This window comes from Suncus etruscus, chromosome 18 (assembly GCF_024139225.1).
Source record: "Suncus etruscus isolate mSunEtr1 chromosome 18, mSunEtr1.pri.cur, whole genome shotgun sequence".
NCBI lineage: Eukaryota > Metazoa > Chordata > Mammalia > Eulipotyphla > Soricidae > Suncus > Suncus etruscus.
Genome location: NC_064865.1, coordinates 25,852,272 through 25,871,299, shown reverse-complemented (window position 1 = coordinate 25,871,299; position 19,028 = coordinate 25,852,272). Strand labels below are relative to the sequence as shown.

Here is a 19,028-nt window from a genome sequence, read left to right as displayed (position 1 = left end):
AGTGTGCATTTTCAAGTTACCCACAGTGCTGTCTATTGTCCCGCTTCTCAATTGAATGATGTCATGTTTCATTTAAGGCTCTTAGTGATGCTGAAGCTTGTGGTGGGCACAAGAGGGGGAAAGAGGCAGGGAGAAAGTTGCAAATCAGGTTCCCTTCCAGCCTTTGTGCTTGGGGCTCTGCAAGATAAAAGCTGACTCATGCAATATTTCCAAGGACGGAGCTGCACAGACTTGGTAAGCCAGAGCTCATTTCACCTGACCGAACCCCTCCGGGAGGTCACTGCATCCGTGGAAGGCAGACAGTGTGGCTCTGCCTGGGGAGAAAGAGCTCGCTTTGCTCACGCTTTGCCCGGCGAGCTGATGTCCCTGGTTCTGCAACTCTCTTGTTCCTGTGACTTCCCTGAGCAGCGGGACCGTCTCCATCGCGCTGAGAAAGGAACTGGGCTGCTGGCTTTCTTTGCTCCAAGGTGAGGCTGGCTTGGCTGCATTGCTGCTTCTGCTGGTTCTGCACTCTGCAGTGCCTTCGAAAGAGTTGTCAGACAGGCTTAGATTTACCCCCGGCCACCTGGACTGCCTGGTGGAAGGGTGGCTTTTTGCTTTGTTTTCTTTTCTTTTCTTTTTTTCCTCTTTGGGTTTGGGTTGAATCTCAAAGTGAAATGGAGATTCAACTAGAGCTGCTTCGCTCATTGTGAAGGTCAGGACACAGGAAGAGTTGAATTCTTCTCTGGGCACCTGAAAAACTCAGCCTTGTAATGTGCATTTCCCGGAAAGCTCCTGCAGGTTGTGCAGGGGGCAGAAACTTAGCGGTAGCCGCTTTCATGCTTAGCAACTGCAGCAATGAGATTCAGCCTGGGGTTCAGCAGGAACCCCAGGAGATTAAATGCGATTTCCACGCTGGGTGGAAGTTTTCTTAGTGAGAAGACTTTTCGTTAGGAGGAGTGATTATGAAGGTGGAGGCATAGAGGGTGTTTGACTCCGTTGCCTATTGGAAGGGGATATTATTTTGTTTAGTTACTTGAACAAATTTGATGTTTATGAAAGGTCTATCTATTTGGCATTTTTGTTCGGTGAAAACATAGAAATCCCTGTTATAATTTAAAATGTTGAGCTTCTCAAGATGGTCTGAGGCTGTGATTTTCATTTCTCTTTCAGGTGATAAAAGCATTACAGTAATTAAAGAAAGATGGTGTTTATAGATATATATCTGAGGAGAGAAAGCCGTCCATCTCCCTGCTTGAGGATATCAATGTTCATATTTTATGCTCTCTCCTTTCTGTTTTTTAAATATGAATAATAAATAGGCGGCATATTGAATTCTAAATTCGGGTAACACTGCACATAAACTTTATAAACTGGCATCCCCTTCAATGGCATATCCTGGCCCTTTTCTATCCCTGAAGGATGTGGACACATGACATTCGATAGTTTTCACATTGTGTGCCTATGAGAGGGACTTATTTACTCAGATATCTATTGTTAGACACTTTCTTCTTTTTCTTTCAGAAAATGTGTAGTGTGCCATCTACATGGGGAGATCTATTTACTCAGGGTGCTATTGTTAGTCACTTGAATTTCTTCTCTTCCTCCTTCTTTTTCTTTAAGAAATGGTCAGTTAGCTGAATGCCGTCCTGTGTACAGCCACGGAAGTGTTTGGAACTAAGTGTGTTCAATTCAGCTGGAGCCTGTGTTTCTGCTTGTCATTGTTGCTGCCCTGAATTTCCACACACAATGGTAGAGATGCCGTTCAAAAGAAAGCTGAAGCCTGGATTATTATTTCACTTCTATGAAAAGTGGTGATTTTTCATTCTTTGGCAGTCAGTGATGCGCATTTCATGTCCAAGAGCTAGAGAAGTGAATGTCTTACTTGTGATTACTGCTTGTGCCCTGAGTCTAGTTAGGAAGGGACAGGATGGTGGCTGTTTTCAGGAATTGGGTTTATGACAGGATTGGGTGGCACCTGGGGAAGTCACCAGTCCAACTCTCTCACCTTCATTTGTAAAAACAGACCAGAGAAACAGGGATTGTTGAGCAAAGCTTGTGAGTCAAGGCTAAACAGGAAATGCAGTGCCATTCTTCTGACCTCTGACCTAATCAAATATTAGGTCATAGCTGGTCCTCTGAGCTTTCAGGCGTATGATTTGGCACCTGGGGTTTCAACATGGAGCTTATACCAGATTCTTGTTTGAGGATATGAATCTATAGCCAAGTACAAGGAAAAGTAGACTAGACATCTAAAACCCTAGTCTGATTGAAAGTTTAGATTTGAGCAAGTTACCTAAACTCTTTGGAGTTGCCCCACACACACACCTTTATAAAGTAATAACCTGGGTAAATTAATGTTGGGGGTTTGTTTTGTGAAGATAATTGGATAGAGCATTCAAGCAATGGCATATCATGATCAGAGTAATCATTGTTATTTGGAAGAGGAACTTGGGGGCTTAATTGTTGCTGCAGAACAAACCACTCCAACACCTAGTATTGGCTGGAGACTAGTCACCGAGATTTCTGCAGGTTTCTATGTCAGGACTTGAGCAAAGGCTCTGCTAGAAGCTTGTGGGCCCAGACTCAGAAAACTACTTTCAGAAGTTTAGGATCCATCATCTCAAACACTCTTAGTCATGTTTAGAAAAACTCTACTTGCAGGGTCCAAACACCCTGGGTCCTTGAGCCTTTCCCTACTAATCAACAAGGCTTCACCACATAGTCTGTCTAGTTTCAGGGTGACCAGAAGTTTCCATGTGGGGGCTTGGGGCATATGCAGCCCCCCAGATCGCCTCCTGTTTATTTGCTCTGTGTATTATTTAGGCCAATGTTTATCAATCTTTTAATTCAACTGTGCCCCCTTCTGGCCTTGTTTGTTTTTTCCTTTGCCCCCTCCTTCTGGTCCCCTAGTCTCAATTTTTATTTACAGTCCCCTAGTCTCCCATTTTACTGGTGGTCCTACTGGAATATTCTTGGGGTCTGCAGACCTATGATTGAGAAATGCTATTCTGGGGCATTGGTTCATGAGATCACTGTGGTGCCCCCAGGGAAAGAGAAAAGAAGGTAAAGGGATGATATCTAATGCTTGAGAAATGGTCATTTACTAGGATCTATATCTTCATTGGTGAGAATTTGACCATATGCTAGTCTGATGCTAAGAAGGTGCAGTGTGCACAGAATCTGTTGCTGAAAAGAGGGAGTAGATTTGGTGGTCAACAGTGCTCTCTGAAATGCTTTACATGAGGAATGATTCAGCTTGAACCTCCCCTCCCAAATCTCTTTCATCTTCCACATTAAATAAAAATCACCCCCCCCCCTTAAAAGAAAATGTGAAAACATTAGCATTTGAATGAGAACCTTCAGGGATTTCCCCTTAGATCCAGATTGGGATGCCTGTGACCTCCAATGTAGAAAATCTGGAAGCACCACTTACAGAAGGCCATTTACAGAACACATTACAGAACACATTCACTGACTGACACTCAGCTGAGTAAACCTGGTCATTTGAGTCTTTGAGTCTGCTGGCTGGTGTGGAACTCAATCAATGAATTATCTGATGTAAATATCAGATGTTTTCTCTTGAAAGAATCTTGGCTCACCACACAGCCCTTCACCTCTTCCTTGTTCCAGCAAGAGCATTTTTTGCAAAACCTCTTTTCTCATTTTTTATCCCTTCCCTTCGGCAAATACTTGGTTTACTGACTTCCCCGTGATAAAGTTTTTTGAACTATCTATTTTGTGTATTTTGTTTTGTTTGGGAGCCACACCTAGTATTACTGGGAAGTTACTCCAACTTGGTGATTGGGGATGGGGGAATTTATTCCTGGTGGTAAACAACCATAAGGTGTCAAGAATTGTACTTGGGCTTCATGCATGCAATACAAAGTCTGTGTTTCAATCCACTGAATTATCTCTCTGCCCCCTGGGATTTTTTGTTGTTAACCTGCTCAGCTAGTCTAGCCTTCCTTCAAACTCATGATCCCATATCCCCTGTTATGAATAACAACCCATAGTGGTCAAGGCTATGAACAAAGAAACTTTTACCTTGCTCATTACTGATCCACCACAAATCAATGTGAAAAATCACATTCCCCAGTTGATTCTTCTGAGTCCAGAGAAATAGGTGGAACTGCTGTTCTTGCTTTACCATTTTGCAAGGTTCATACTGGGTTTTTCTAGAACCAAGAAATGAAAATCCATGTTGGCTTCTGATGGTTATTTTCTTTCCATTGAATACTCTGCTCTGTCAGAGGTATGTCAGAGAATAGAATTCTTCTGAATCCCCACTGTTTTCTGTAACAAATCTTTATCTCTCTCTCTCTCTCTCTCTCTCTCTCTTTCTCTCTCTCTATTTGCTTGCTTTGGGGTCACACTCAGTGATGTTCAGGGCTTATTCCTGGCTCTGTGCTCACAGATCACTCTTGACAGTGTTTGGGCAACAAAATACAATGGCAAGGATCAAACCAAGACTGACCATATGCTAGGCAAGCACCCTACCCTCCATATAACTCTGCCAGTCCAAGTTTAAATTTCTTATAAGGTTGACTTAAATTTGGGGAGTGTTTTTTGTTTGTTTTAAATCAGGATAGCAGTTGTTTACAGCTTGGGCAAGTGTTGTCTGAAATGAACTTTGCTGGCTGATAGAATCACTCCTTGCTGCTACTTTCATCTCCCCCTGCCTCCTGTCTTTGAGTCATTCACAGCAATGTAATAAGGAACTACCTCAGTTTCGGTATTCATGGGCCCTAGGCACAAGACATTCTCTTGGTTTCCCTGATTGTCCTGCCAAGGAACTCAGACTAGGTATTTGAAGTCTAGAATAACAATGAGTAGAATTTGGAAATACTGCTCAGTTCTCACCCCCTGCTGGGTTGAGGGGGGGTTGTTTTATGTACCTCTTCCCCCCCCCCTTCTCCTGGGTAGCCCATGAGAAGTGTCTGCTCTGGGAGCAAGGCTCCCTTTAGCATGTAAACAAAGTCACAGGAAAGTGGGCAGCAGAGCCACGGAAAGTTCTACTTTAACCCTCCAGCTGCCCAGGAGCCAAGAAATGCTGTTTTTCATTCTGGCAGTGACATTCCAAAGGATAGCAATTAAATAATGGGAGTTTGAGAAGCAAACAAAGAAAGCTAAGGAATTGGAATTCTTTCACCTAGAATTGCGAGAGAGCCCCATCCTGCACTACCATACAAGATACCATACCATACCATACCATACCATACCATACCATACCATACCATACCATACCATACCATACCATACCATACCATACTTTACCATACCATACCTTACCATACCAAGACATTTTATTTTATGCTCAGGCTGATAGGACTTCTTTAGTTTTTTGTTTGTTTGTTTTGGGAACCACACCTGATGAAGCTCAGGGGTTACTCCTGTCTCTGCATTTAGGATCACGCCTGGCAGTGCTCAGGGATGCTGGGATTGAACTTGGGTCAGTGGTGTACAAGGCATATGCCCTCCCCACTGTGCTATCTCTCTGGTCTCGGGGCATCTTGTTTCAACAGTCACTGGCACTTTCTGACTTTTCTCCATATTCTCCTTCACCCTTCAGTTTTTGGAGGATCAAGTGGACCAAGAGAACCTCCTTCAAGGTGGTGCCATCTTATTTTAGGGTACTAAAAATATCCACAGAGGAGAGTCCTAAATCCTGTTTGAAAGGTTCTCAGAAGTTCTATGTTCAGGACTGGGTGAAAAAAGTTATGAAATAAGAAGGAGAAAAGGAAAAAGTTTCTCTAAGGTGAACAAAGTTTACCATTGGGGTTTACTCACTGGGCTTTCGGCTCCTTAGATTTCAGACTCCTGGAAAATCCATTAGCCCTATACCAGGGGTCTCAAACTTGCGGCCCGAGGGCCGTTTGCAGCCCTCTGTACAACATTTTGTGGCCCGCGGCTAGCCTTCAAATATTGCAGTATTCGCGCTTATTCACTTACCGAATAATCACAATAAAAATTGCATTAGTAAGAAAAAAATTGCATTAAACATTCGCATACCCCGAGCAGTTCTGTTCGGGGTATGCAAATGTTTAATGCGATTTTTTGTGATTTTTTTCTTACTAATGCGATTTTTTATTGTGAATATTTGGTAAGCGAATAATTGTGAATACTTTGCGCCTAGCGCAGATGTCATTTCCACTGCTCCTGCCCGCTGTCCCTTGCATTATCGGAGGCCTAAGGGAGAGAAGGGAGAGAAGTTTATTACAGAATTAGATTTTGTCATATTGTTGTGTATGTAAACATTTTATGGGATTATTATATTACCCTACCCTGATCAGTGACTGTGCCCTACCCTAGAGTGTGACCTGGCATTCTGCCCCCACCCTAGGGTGGTACCTAATTCTGCTTCCACCATTGGGTGGTACCTGATTCTGGGGGATAAGGGTCAAGGCCCCTGCCTATATAGTGGAGTAGGGAGACAGTACAATCGTCCCCCTTATGCCTCAATTTTACCAGTTGAACATCTCCTTTTTCTGATTGGGCAATTCCAACCACTGAACAGTGGCTATATAAAAATATAGGCCTTACCAAGTGCCTATATCCATCAGCATTTTTAAGCAATAACCCAGATGTATGTGTCATTGTCCAGTTAATTCCCTGAGTTACCTGGCGTTCTGTTCCATATATGTACCCCTCTGCCCCACAACTCGCTTTAAGCGGGACCCAGGCACTGTGGCCGCGATTACTGTGGCCTCCCTTTTAAGCCTTGCAGGAGCAGCCACCAGAACAGCAGCCCTTGGAACCTAGCAGGCAGCCATTGCAGTAGGATGGCCTTTGTGCTGCCCTATGTGAAGAGTGCTACATCTATACTGACCATACTGGACTGGCTGAGGACTCTATTAATAAATTGCAGGAGGGAATTGAACAAAAAAGAAAGTGGGAGGCGGGATCATCTTGGTATCAAAATTGGTTTAATTGGTCCCCTTGGCTTACTATACTTTTATCTGCATTGGCAGGACGGTTAATTATTTTTTTAATTATCATTACTTTTGGACCATGCATTTTAAATAGTCTGGTGGCCATGATTAATAACTGTTTTCACATGGTTACAATGCTTTCTAATGTAGTAAATGGGTTAACAGTACAAACTGGAAACAGAAAGGCTGCAGCGTATATTATGTTAGTAGAAACCCATGACCTATAGGCTGGTTTGGTAGTCAATGATGGGTAAGATTCTGGGACATCTTTTAGGTGTCACCAGGACAACCTAACACAGGCACAAATCCCATTGGGCCCCAGCCCCTCCTGCATACCTCACTTGGTTCTTATAAAGTAAAAAGATGGAGATGTGGGGAGAGAGGCTGGGAAATAAGGGGATTTCCGCAAGCTAGTCTTGAATATAAAAGAAAGTCTCACCAAGATCTCTAGATACAGAGGTCTGATTTTACCATCCATGACGAAGCAGAAGTCTTCCATACACCACAAAAGCATCGAGGGGAGAGTAAATGATCATGCAAGGAGTCTATATTTAATCCCATGACAGTATACTTCAGTGGTGGAGAAACCCTGTATCTCCTAGGCCAAGGGAATTCCCTCTATAATATCCCCAATAGTTACTGTACCTATGCAGGGGGGGGAAGAAAAAAAAGCACAAAATAATCATTTTTCTACAGACCCTTGTTTTTATCCCCCAGAATCAGGTACCACCCAATGGTGGGATTAGATACCACCCAATGGTGAAAGCAGAATCAGGTACCACCCTAGGGTGGGGGCAGAATGCCAAGTCACACAATCACTGATCAGGATAGGGTCAGTAACATAATAATCCCATAAAATGTTTACATACACAACATCATACCTTCATCATGACTTCATCAAAGCCTGCAGTGAAGAGAATGATTGATGACTAGCACAGACAATTTCAGGAAAAGTGGGAGATGCAGTATTTCTTTGTTGAGCAAAGGGGCATCCCCACATGTCTTATTTGCTCAGAGAAAGTTGCAGTGCACAAGGAATACAACTTGAAACGCCATTATTCAACTAAACATGCTGAGGAATGTGCAAAATATCAAGGAAATGAGAGAGCCAACAGGGTTGCCAGTCTTAAAGCATGTCTAATGGGGCAACAAGATTTCTTCAAGAAAGCAACCAAAGAGAATGTTGCATCAGTCGAAGCTAGTTACATGGTTAGTGAGATGATTGCTAAGGCAGGGAAACCATTCACAGAAGGAGAGTTTGTTAAAAAATGCATGTTACGGGGCCGGGAAGGTGGCGCTAGAGGTAAGGTGTCTGCCTTGCAAACGCTAGCGTAGGACGGACCGCAGTCCAATCCCCCGGTGTCCCATATGGTCCCCCCAAGCCAGGGGCGATTTCTGAGCACATAGCCAGGAGTAACCTATGAGTAGCCTGGGTGATCCATTGAATCTCACATTGAATCTCTCATTCAGCCTTTCATTGTACCACTAGCCCTGTGAGCCTTAAGTAAGTATCACCAGGAGTGCTACTGAGCCCCACATGGGACATCCCAAACCAATCAGGTAAAGATTAGCTTTAGGTTTCATGGTCTGCTCCTGTTAGACCTGGATTAATAAAGAAGCACACATATCTTACAGACTATCAATTACTGGCAAACTTTTATATCAGCATCGTCTCATGGACATACTGAAAATACTACTTATTATTATCTAGGGTTCACAATAACAAAAAGTCAAACCAAATCAGTGAAGTTGGCGCTTTAGGTTTTTTGTTTGTTTGTTTGTTTGTTTTGTGAAGTGTTTGTATGGTTGACTGACTGGGCCAAGCCCAGTAGTGATGGTGGGTGCCCCTAGCAGCTCTTGAAAGATCATGAGGAATCAGCAGTGCTCAGTGCTTTGGGTTAGCTTACCAGCCCCAAATCACTGAGAGTCTGTTGAGGTGAGTTTATTGAATCCACTCTTCAAAAAATATTTTTCAATATGTCATGAATATAAAAAACTTAGTGTGACTGAAGATGTGGCTCAGTGCAAAGATCATATCTTGCATGCATGAATCTTGGATTCAATCTCCACCAGCACAAAAGAAAAAAAAGTAAAAATTATTAACAAGGTATGAGAATTTTTGCTTTACTACTCCTGGCTCTGCACTCAGGAATCACTCTTGGCAGTTCTCACAGAATCAGATGGGGTGCTGGGGATTGAACCCTGATCAGCTGCATGTAGGCTAGCGCTTTATTCATTGAACTATCTTGCCTATTAAAAAACCCCATAAATGTGGGGTTTTTAATTGTTTCATACTGTCTTTGAAACCTGGTGTGTATTTTACACTTAGAACATAGCTCAATTTAAACTGGCTACTTTTAAAGTGTTCAAATGCCCACTGCTTACAGGGCCACATGTGGCATTTAGAGACAAATATTAATAATTGGTGAGTTGATTATATGAGGAAAAATAGACCAGACAGAATAGAAATGTTAAATTATTTTGAGAATGGTGAGAACAAGACTAGACAGCTTTTACAAGGTCCATTTCCTTATGGGAGAAAACTATAATTATCTTCTAAGCAATGAATCAACATAAAAATGTTATCCATTAGCAAATGAAATTTTATATTATATGCTATTATGTGATCTAGCTCTAAACGTTTTGCTTCTGTCATTAGTAATTTGGGAAGCTCTGTAGTTTAGGGCAATACATTTGGCAAAACCCTACGGAGACTAAATACCTTGAATATTCTATTTCATAAAGCTCCAGCTTGCCTATATATTCAGCCAGTCCCAGTGGTTAGGTTGCCCAGTTTGGGAATATCTGAGCTTCCCTAGGAGGACCCAATTCATGTTTGTACTTAAAGATCCATTTATAAGAGAAACTTCTATTGACCTGAAGAGCTTCATACTTGCCCTTTGACTTCTTTTTTTTTGGGGGGGGTCACACCCGGCAGTGCTCAGGGGTTAATCCTGGCTTTGCACTCAGAAGTCGTTCCTGACAGGCTCGGGGGACCATATGGGATGCCGGGATTCGAACCACCATTTGTTCGAATCAGCTGTGTGTAAGGCTTACCGCTGTGCTATCTCTCTGGCCCCACCCTTTGACTTCTGAAAGGCTGCATCATCCTTAGCAGCCCCTATGAGCACCTCTGAAATATGCTGCAATATTATTTGGTCCTCTTTCATCCTCTGGTACCCATATGGTTGTCCATCTCAGAGTGAAAGATAGTAGAGCAAAAGAAATGAGTTTCTCTAGCAGGGGTCCTCAAACTTTTTAAACAGGGGGCCAGTTCACTGTCCCTCAAACCATTGGAGAGTCTGACTATAGTAAAAACAAAACTTATGAACGAATTCTTATACACACTGCATATATCTTATTTTGCAATGAAGAAACAAAACAGATACAAGTACAATATGTGGCCCACGGGCCATAGTTTGAGGACCACTGTGGCTAGAGTATGTATTTTTCACTGTATAACAATAAGTGTAAGAGTCAGGAGGACTCGTCCATGGTAGGACAGAGCTTGCCACTAAGAGTTGGAGTGTGTGTTAGGGGTGTGCAGAGAAGGGACCTTTATGACAATGATAGTTGGAAATGATCACTTTGAACAAGAACTGGGGCTGAAAGGGAAAATAATATGCATGATACTCCTTCAGTAACAGTATTGCAAAGTCCATAGAGTGCCTAAAGGGAAAAAATGAAGAGAGAGAAGAAAATGTTTGCCATTGAGGCAGGCAGGAGGAGGGTTGCAGGGAAACTAGGGACATTGGTGACAGGAAATGTGCATTGGTCAAGAGTATTGTGCATTGTGTGACTGAAACTGGATCATGAACAACTTTGTAAAAAAAAAAATAATAAATTTTAAAGAGAGTTTCTATGGGAAGGAAAACTATTGACTAGTCAGAATATCAGAACTTGCCCTAGAGACCAGTATTTCAGATTTCTGGTATAAGTTCATCTGCAGCTTTCCAAATTTTTCCTTGCATTTCTGAATATTATTTAGATTTGGTCCTAACTCATGCCTCATTGGAGCCTCAGTGTCTAAAAGAAATACTGATTAAAGCCAGGCATAGGGGTCAGTGACCAAAGTACATGCACAAGAACTGGGTTCCATCTTTGGTACTACTCAAAATAAAAATCATCCTTAAATACTCTCAAACTGCAGTGCCCACTTCTGAAAGGGAGAACAGCCTCCTGGTAATGCTTCTGGTGGGCAGCACAGGGAAGAAAGGGCTGCTGTGTCTTCTGCCACCACTGAACCATTCAGGACTTTCTCAATCCAAATGTGGCCTGTGTCCCACAAGTGGGCACACCTCCTTTGCTGTGAGCATACTTCAATGCCTGGAGGCTTCTTGGATTTTTGCCACCCCCAAACAGGCTTTCTAGAGCAAGTGCACTTTAGCGACTAGAACCCACTGTTTATAGGCCATAAAGTTGTTATAGAACAAGCAGAAAGAATATTGCAAAAACTTTCAAAATGTGCAGCAAACATGCCATGTGGTAGTGGTTATGCTGATCGTGGTTAAATGATTCATCTCCAACATGTTTCTTACTGTTTCTTATGGCCTAAGTTCTTTGTATTTCATCTTCATAATTTTCAGATTTGCATTTTAAGTTAATACTAATATTTTCCATGAATTTAAAATATCTAGCAAAGTCAAGATGATGACTTGACTCATTCTAATATAATATAAAATGTTGGTAACTATCATTTGATTGTTTCAATAAAGTCAAATCAAAACATGTCCTTGTAGAAAAATAAGTCACCATGTTTATATTTGTCTTATGTCCTAACAACTATAAGTTTCATTCTATTTTTTTTCTAAAATTTTATAAACTAATTAGAAGAGATGTTAGCCTGCCTAAGGAAAATAGTTTTTTTCCTTTATCACTCTCTTTTATTGTTGTTGTTTTTGTTGATTTTAGTTTGGGAATATTTTTTTGTTTTCTGTTTTGGGGGATCTTTTTAAATAATTTTTATTGTGACCAAAATGAATTACAAATCTTTCACAGTAATATTTTAGGTGCATAGTGACATTGAATCAGGGGCATTCCCACTACCAATGTTGTCCTCCCTCCATACCTTGTCCCAACATGCATCCCATATCCCCCTTCTTTGCTCCCCGGACTGCTAGTATAAGTGGTCCCCTCTGTGTCTAGCTTGTTGTAGATTGGGCATCGATTCTGTTGTCATTGGCTTTGGATTTGGTGTTTAAGTCTGATAATTTTTTTATTTCTACTCAATGTTCATATGACTGTTTGGTCTTGGTACCATCCATTTTATTTCCCCCCTCAATTTATGGAGTAGAACAAGATGATTCAAGTTATGTGGTTCTGTGTGAAGGGAAAAAAGAAAAAAAAATCAAAAAACAAACAAAAAAATCAGGAGGATTCCATCTAGAGGTTATAAATATCAATTTAAGAGAAGGAAGAGGAAAAAGAAAAAAAAATAACAAAAAGACAAAAATAATATGGGGCCAGAGCAGTGGCGTGGGGTGTAAGGTATCTGCCTTGTGATCACTAGACTAGGATGGACCATGGTTCAATCCCCCAGTGTCCCATATGGTCCCCCAAGCCAGGAGTGATTACTGAGTGCATAGCCAGGAGTAACTCCTGAGCATCACTGGGTGTGGCCCAAAACCCCCCCAAAAGTTAAAAATATATAAAAACAACAAAAAAGAAACAAACAAAAACAGTCAAACAAGAAAACAAACAACAAAAAAACTACAGTGACAAAAAAATTAAACAAAAAAACCAAAAGGCACCACAGCAATACAGACAAAATAAAAAAAAAAGTGCCTCTTTTTTTTTTTTTTTTTTTTTTGCATAGGCACAGTAAATATTGGGGAGGGAATTCTGTTGGCCTAAGAGATACAGGGTTTCTCCATACTTGAAGCATACTGTCATGGGAATAACGACAGGTTTCATACATGCTCTTTTTCACTCCCCTAGGTCTTTTTTTTTTTAGTGCTAGGAATCTTTTCGCTCAGTTGTGGATGATAAAATCAGGCCTCTATAACTAGAGATCTTGGTATTTGCACAGGTCATAGGATGAAGCCTAGGATAGAATTTTTTTTTTACCATTCTAGAAGTTCTGTTTCATCATTGTTGTTTTAATCAGTCTTCTGTAACTGGTGGTCTTGGTTTTTGCACCTATCCTAGGATGAAGCCTAGGATAGAGTCTTTCATTATGTTTTCAGAAGTTCTGCTCAGTTGCAGTTGTCTCAGTCAGACCTCTGGAATTAGAGATCTTGGTTGTTGTACAGATCATAGGCCAAAGCCTAGGCTAGGGTCTTTCTCGTTAGTCCCAGGATAAGTTCTGCCCAGTCATGGTTGTCACCATCAGTCTTCTATAGTTTGCGATCTTGGTTTTTGCACAGATCAAAGGATGACGGGTCTTCTGATTTCATCTTATCATTAGGTGATGAAATAAGGTAACCTGCTCTTAGATCAAGTTGTTACCATTCCCTCTTTGTCAGGATGTCATATCAAAATGGGCTCATATTGGTGTCAGAGCAATATTAAGAATGTCCCAGAGGAACTTTGTTTTCTTGGAGCTATTGCAGAGAACTGTGTTGGTTCTATGTCTGAGATGTAGGGTTTGGGATTGGACAGTCGCTGTCTAATCACATAGAGTTTAAGTTGGGCCCACATTGACATATGTTCAGGGTGGGAGGTGGTGGGGGATTTTTGTGTGTTTTTTGGGTCATATCTGGTTGTGTTTGGGGCTGACTCTTTGCTCAGGGATCATTTCTGTAGGTGCTGAGAAGACTGTATGTGGTACTGGAGATTAAACCTGGTTAGGCCATGTGCAAGGCAAGTGTATTACCCACTCTGCTATCTTTACAGTCTATGGATAGCTGTGGTAATCACATTCATTGTGTTTTGTTTCTATAAACCAGGAATGTCATTATTGGGGGAAGCAAAGGAACAGGTTGCTTTTAAGATGAAGCTGTATTGCAAATAAAGATGGGCACTTAGTGTTACCTCAGAATAGCTTTTGAAATTTTTAGTAGCTCAGAACTTTCTAGATCTAAGATGAAGGTGCTATGGGTATTGTCACATTTCTACTCTGCAGATATTCTTAGAGCCCTATTATTTTAAAATACATCACTTTGTGGAGCCAGAGATATAGTTCAGGAGGTAGGGCACTTGCCTTGCATGTGGCAGAGACTAGTTTGATCCCCATCATCCCATATGATTCCTTGAGCACTGCCATGAGAGACCTTTTAGCACAGAGCCAAGGTAGCCCTTGATCATCACAGAGAATAGCCAAAACTCCCCATCACACACAATTTTTAATTTAAATAACTAAATAAATTAGGCTGAGTGATAGCACCCTGTCTGTTGGACTCTGGGTCCTAAGTTCAATCCTTTGGAATGAATCCACCCCAATTAGTCATCACAGTCACTTAGAGGCAACACTAATTAATGCTCATGGCCTTGGGAATACACAGAACCAAAATCTGGAGACTTGAAGGAACCTGGTCCTCCTTCCTCCATCCACTCTCGGAGGACAGATGGGAGGATCCTTGGGGAGCTCCACCTTTGTACCCCAGCTGACCATCACTGCCTCTGCATCTCTCCCCACACTCAACTTGCTCATTTGGGCTGTAATTGCCAATCCTGAGGGTTTACTGTTCCCCTTTGGCCTTGAACTTTCCTAGAATCTGGAAAGACCCACTTACCTTGCTTTTCTTGCTCTTTCTCTGTCTCGACCACATACAGATGTGCATCTGTTGTCTCATCAAGTGCCCTCAGCTGTAACCAAGGCTCTGGGACCCAGGACCACAGTCAGGTGCAGCCGCTCCCCAGCACTAAAGACCATGGAACTCTCAGACAGTGACCGTCCTGTGAGTTTCGGCTCCACATCCTCCTCGGCCTCCTCCCGGGACAGCCACGGCTCCTTTGGCAGCAGAATGACCTTGACGTCAAGCAGCCACTTGGGCTTGTTTCACCAGGATAAGGACGCTGGGGCCATCAGGCTGGAGCTCATGCCAGCCAGACCACTTTCCAGCAGCGAGCTGGCCCGAGACAGCCCTTTGGGATCACAAAACGTGACCGAGGGTGATGAAAGGCGGCCCCAGGCGCCCTGGCAGGCAGAAGCCAACGGGACCACCAAACCCAGCACTCAGTCCGCTGCAAGTCCCAAGTTGCTCTATGTGGATCGCGTCGTCCAGGAAATTGTGGAAACAGAAAGGACATACGTGCAAGACTTGAAAAGAATCGTAGAGGTAAGGTAGGCGGGGGCGGGCTCTGGGTTTGCCACTCGGGGTAAATGTATCTTGACAACTTTAAACAGCCAACTTTAAAGATCATCACTGGTGATCAGATGGGGCAGTTTCCTGCATGGTGTCAATGTTTAAACTGGCCGTATCAGCAAAGGAATCCTAGTAACACACTAAACCATGGGCAAGTCCTCTTTGGCTCGTCTTTGTGTTGGTGAGGTTATTCTATGTTTGAAGCAAGAATGATAATCAAAGGACAAGAGACGGTTCAAAGGTGGGGAGCACAGACTATAGAGGAGCCTACATTCCACCTCTGACACCACCTGGTCCCCTGAGCATTACTGGGAGTGACTCCAAAGTTAGACTGGAAGTAGCCTCCCAAGTGCTGTCAGGTATGACCAAAAAGACAAAAGACAACACAGCAAATAAAAGAGTGTTGATTGGGGGCTGGAGCGGTGGTGCAAGCGGTAAGGTGTCTGCCTTGCACATGCAGTTTGATCCCCCAGCGTCTTATATGGTCCCCCAAGCCAGAGCAATTTCTGAGCACATAGCCAGGAGTAACCCCTAAGCGTTGGCTGAAAAACCAAAAAAAAAAAAAAAAAAGTGTTGCTCTAAGGCCAAGAAGATAGTTCAAAGACTGGAACACAATGCTTAGCATGTTAGTGATTCAGACCCTGGCATTTCCTTGAGCATTTTTGGCTGTGGCCCAGAAACAAATGATAATCTGATTGTGTACACCAGTATGTCCATTAGTCCTGCACCTTAATATTAGGGCCTGGGAAATTGTGGAGCAGAGAGGATCGAATAGGGTTGGGTCTGTCCAAACATAAGCATGTCTTCACTAAATCACAGTTATTGGTCAGTGCCTACAGGCTTCTGAAACTACTATTGCCTGTGTCTGAACTTAACTGGTCATTTCACCAGCTTGGTGTTGGAGTAGGTAATGAACTAGAAGATGCTGAAGTGATTCTCTATGCCAAATGAGTTTGAAAACCCCTGATCTGTGAGATTCATTTGGGTGTTTGGGAGCTAGCTGGAAAAGTTAGAGAAAACCCACAGCATTTATCTTCTCTTGAACATGTTTTCTTCTGTTCACTTTCAGCTAACAGGTCTGATCCCTTGACTCAGCTCATGTGCCACCTTATATACTCTGGAATTTCAGTGACTAATTTTGGTTTTGTTTATAAATCACTTTTTAAGGAGAAATTGAGAAATGTCCACAATACCTTAGATAGAACTCCTCATTGATTAAGTATATTCCTATTTCAAAGGCATATATATTCACCTATCATAAAGCTATACTTGAGCTGGGAGATAGTTCAGAGGGCTTTTTTTTTTTTTTTTTTTTTTTGTGGAAGACCCAGGTGGCTTCCTGATCACTAAGCCTGGAGCGGTGGCCTCTGAACTGGGCATGCCCCCTCAAAACAACAACAACAACAACAGAGTCAAGCTTGGAGAGAAAGTATAGGAGTTAAATGCTTGCCATCCATGCAGCTGACCTGGGTTCAATCCCCAGCAGCACAGGGTGACACCCAGGAAACCCCTGAGAACTTCCAGTGTGGCCCTGGTTATCCCTAGCACTGCAGAGCCTGAGCAGCACCACATCCTCAGGTCCTTATTGACTGAATAATGCCGCAGCCAGGGGTGGAGGAGAGAGGCAGACCTAGACCCCTGGGAACCATTTGTGAAAATTAAAAATGCTGTATTTACTTTGTTGTTTCTTATTATGTCATAATTTTTCCTTGGTTAATATCCATTTTCTGTTCCCAGCTTTTAATCTACAACATGTTGCAGAGCACAGTAGAATATTTGCTGATGAGCACATTTTCCATCAAATACATGCATTCTTATAGCTTGAGGAAAAAAATTCTAAGGCACAATTGTGTACTGAGTTTTACTGTCTGCTAAAAATAGCTATGACTTAACTTCTCAGTAAAAATAGAACAATCAATTGATGTTCAACCCAAACAATATGTGATTCCAAATGTAGACGAATCCAAGGCAATTTTTTTACATTTCAACAATGATGTCATTTGCACTTGATAAGAAATACCTATGAAATTGCCAAAATCTTTATAACCTCTCAGAGAACTTAAGGTTGTCAGAGATTTGTTTAGTTTATCCTATTTTTTAAATCTTTCTTTCTTCAAAATTTTGCCATACCTTTAATTACTAAATTGGCCTCTCAGGAATACAATTGTTTAGGCTAATTGATATCTTAGGTTAAAAAAAAAGTAAGATAGGGGACCTGGAGTGATAGCACAATGGGTAGGATGTTTGCCTTGCATGTGGCCTACCTGGATTGAATCCCTAGCATCCCATATGGTTCCCAAGTCTGCCAGGAGTAATTTCTGAGTGCAGAGCCAGGTAACTCCTGAGGGCCTCCAGGTGTTGCCACACACACACACACACACACACACACACACACACACACACACACACACACACACACTAGGATGTTTGCCTTGCATGTGGCCTATCTGGATTGAATCCCTAGCATCCCATATGGTTCCCAAGCCTGCCAGGAGTAATTTCTGAGTGTTGCCACACACACACACACACACACACACACTAGGATGTTTGCCTTGCATGTGGCCTATCTGGATTGAATCCCTAGCATCCCATATGGTTCCCAAGCCTGCCAGGAGTAATTTCTGAGTGCAGAGCCAGGTAACTCCTGAGGGCCTCCAGGTGTTGCCACACACACACACACACACACACACACACACACACACACACACACACACACACACACACACGATAGGAAAGAAACAGAGCCAGGCAGTAACTAAAAGGACCAGAGCACAGACTGTCTATAGGAGCCCAAAATTTAATCTTACTCATGGTCCTCCTAAGGAGGACCCTAAGGCTAGGGAGCAACTCCTGTGTACTGCTGGGTATGGGAAGGAAAGGAGGAAAGGGAGGAAGAAAAGAGAGGAGAAAGAGAAAAAGGAAAAAGAAGAAAGTCACTTTAAAAGCAGATACAGATTGTCTTTATTCATGAATTAAGTATGTTTGCACGAGGACAAGCAGAGTTATTCTCTAAAGCAGGGGTCTCAAACTCACAGCCCGCCGTTTGCGGCCCTCCGTACAACATTTTGTGGTCCTGCCCTAGAGGAATCTTTTTTTGTTTTGTTTTGTTTTGTTTTAGTTGTTTGGACCACACCCCCCAATGTTCAAGACTTACTACTGACTTTGCACTCAAGGATCACCCTGACTTTGCCTCCTGCGGCCCCCAGGTAAATTGAGTTTGAGACCCCTGTTTAAAGAACCAGTTAGGAAAGAATAGAGGCAAGAGGTATGGGCTTGTGGTCTCCTTTCCAGAAAGGAAACTACACAGCACCCCCTAAAATTTGTCTTCTTTAGATGAACAAACAGAAAATACCCACCACCACCAACATCCATTAGTAACTGAACACAAGACTGCCTTTCTGGCTTTATAATTTTCTACAAAGATATTTGGAGGTATTGGAGATAGCTGTTTTGTATGACTTCTCATTATGCAATAGCACAATTTCAGATTTCTGCTTTGCTGAGTCCCATCTGATGAATCAGCTTTAATAGACCTTCTCGGTTTGATTCATTTCCTTCGCAAGTGGTACATTTGATCTCTTAAATCCTATCCCTAAGCCATTCTTACTGCTCAGTTTTAGATTTTGTTTTCAGAATTTTTGAGTAGAAATATATTTGTCAAAGATTATTGATGCAAACACTGATTTAGTTTAGATTCTTTTGATGTGATCAGTGGTCCCCAGTGGCTTTAGAGTAACTTGTTTCAGAAATGAGGCCCTTGTAAATTTAGTGGGTGATAGGATTCCCAGATGTTGGTTACATATGCAAAAAAGGTTATAAGCCTTTCTTTCCCAAATGTAGAGACATCATGTTAAAATAATTCCATTTTTCC

The 19,028-nt window shown here is 42.3% G+C and overlaps 1 protein-coding gene across 1 annotated transcript in view; it reads left to right on the top strand.

The window, feature by feature from the left end:
- The first annotated feature begins 379 nt into the window (after positions 1-379).
- The window catches only part of PLEKHG1 (pleckstrin homology and RhoGEF domain containing G1), a 120,600-nt gene continuing 101,951 nt past the window's right edge, over positions 380-19,028 (top strand). The window contains exons 1-2 of the mRNA XM_049765320.1: positions 380-467; positions 14,625-15,130. Of these exons, the coding sequence (XP_049621277.1) occupies positions 14,723-15,130 (408 nt within the window). The 5' untranslated portion in view covers positions 380-467; positions 14,625-14,722. The remainder of the gene's footprint in view (positions 468-14,624; positions 15,131-19,028) is intronic.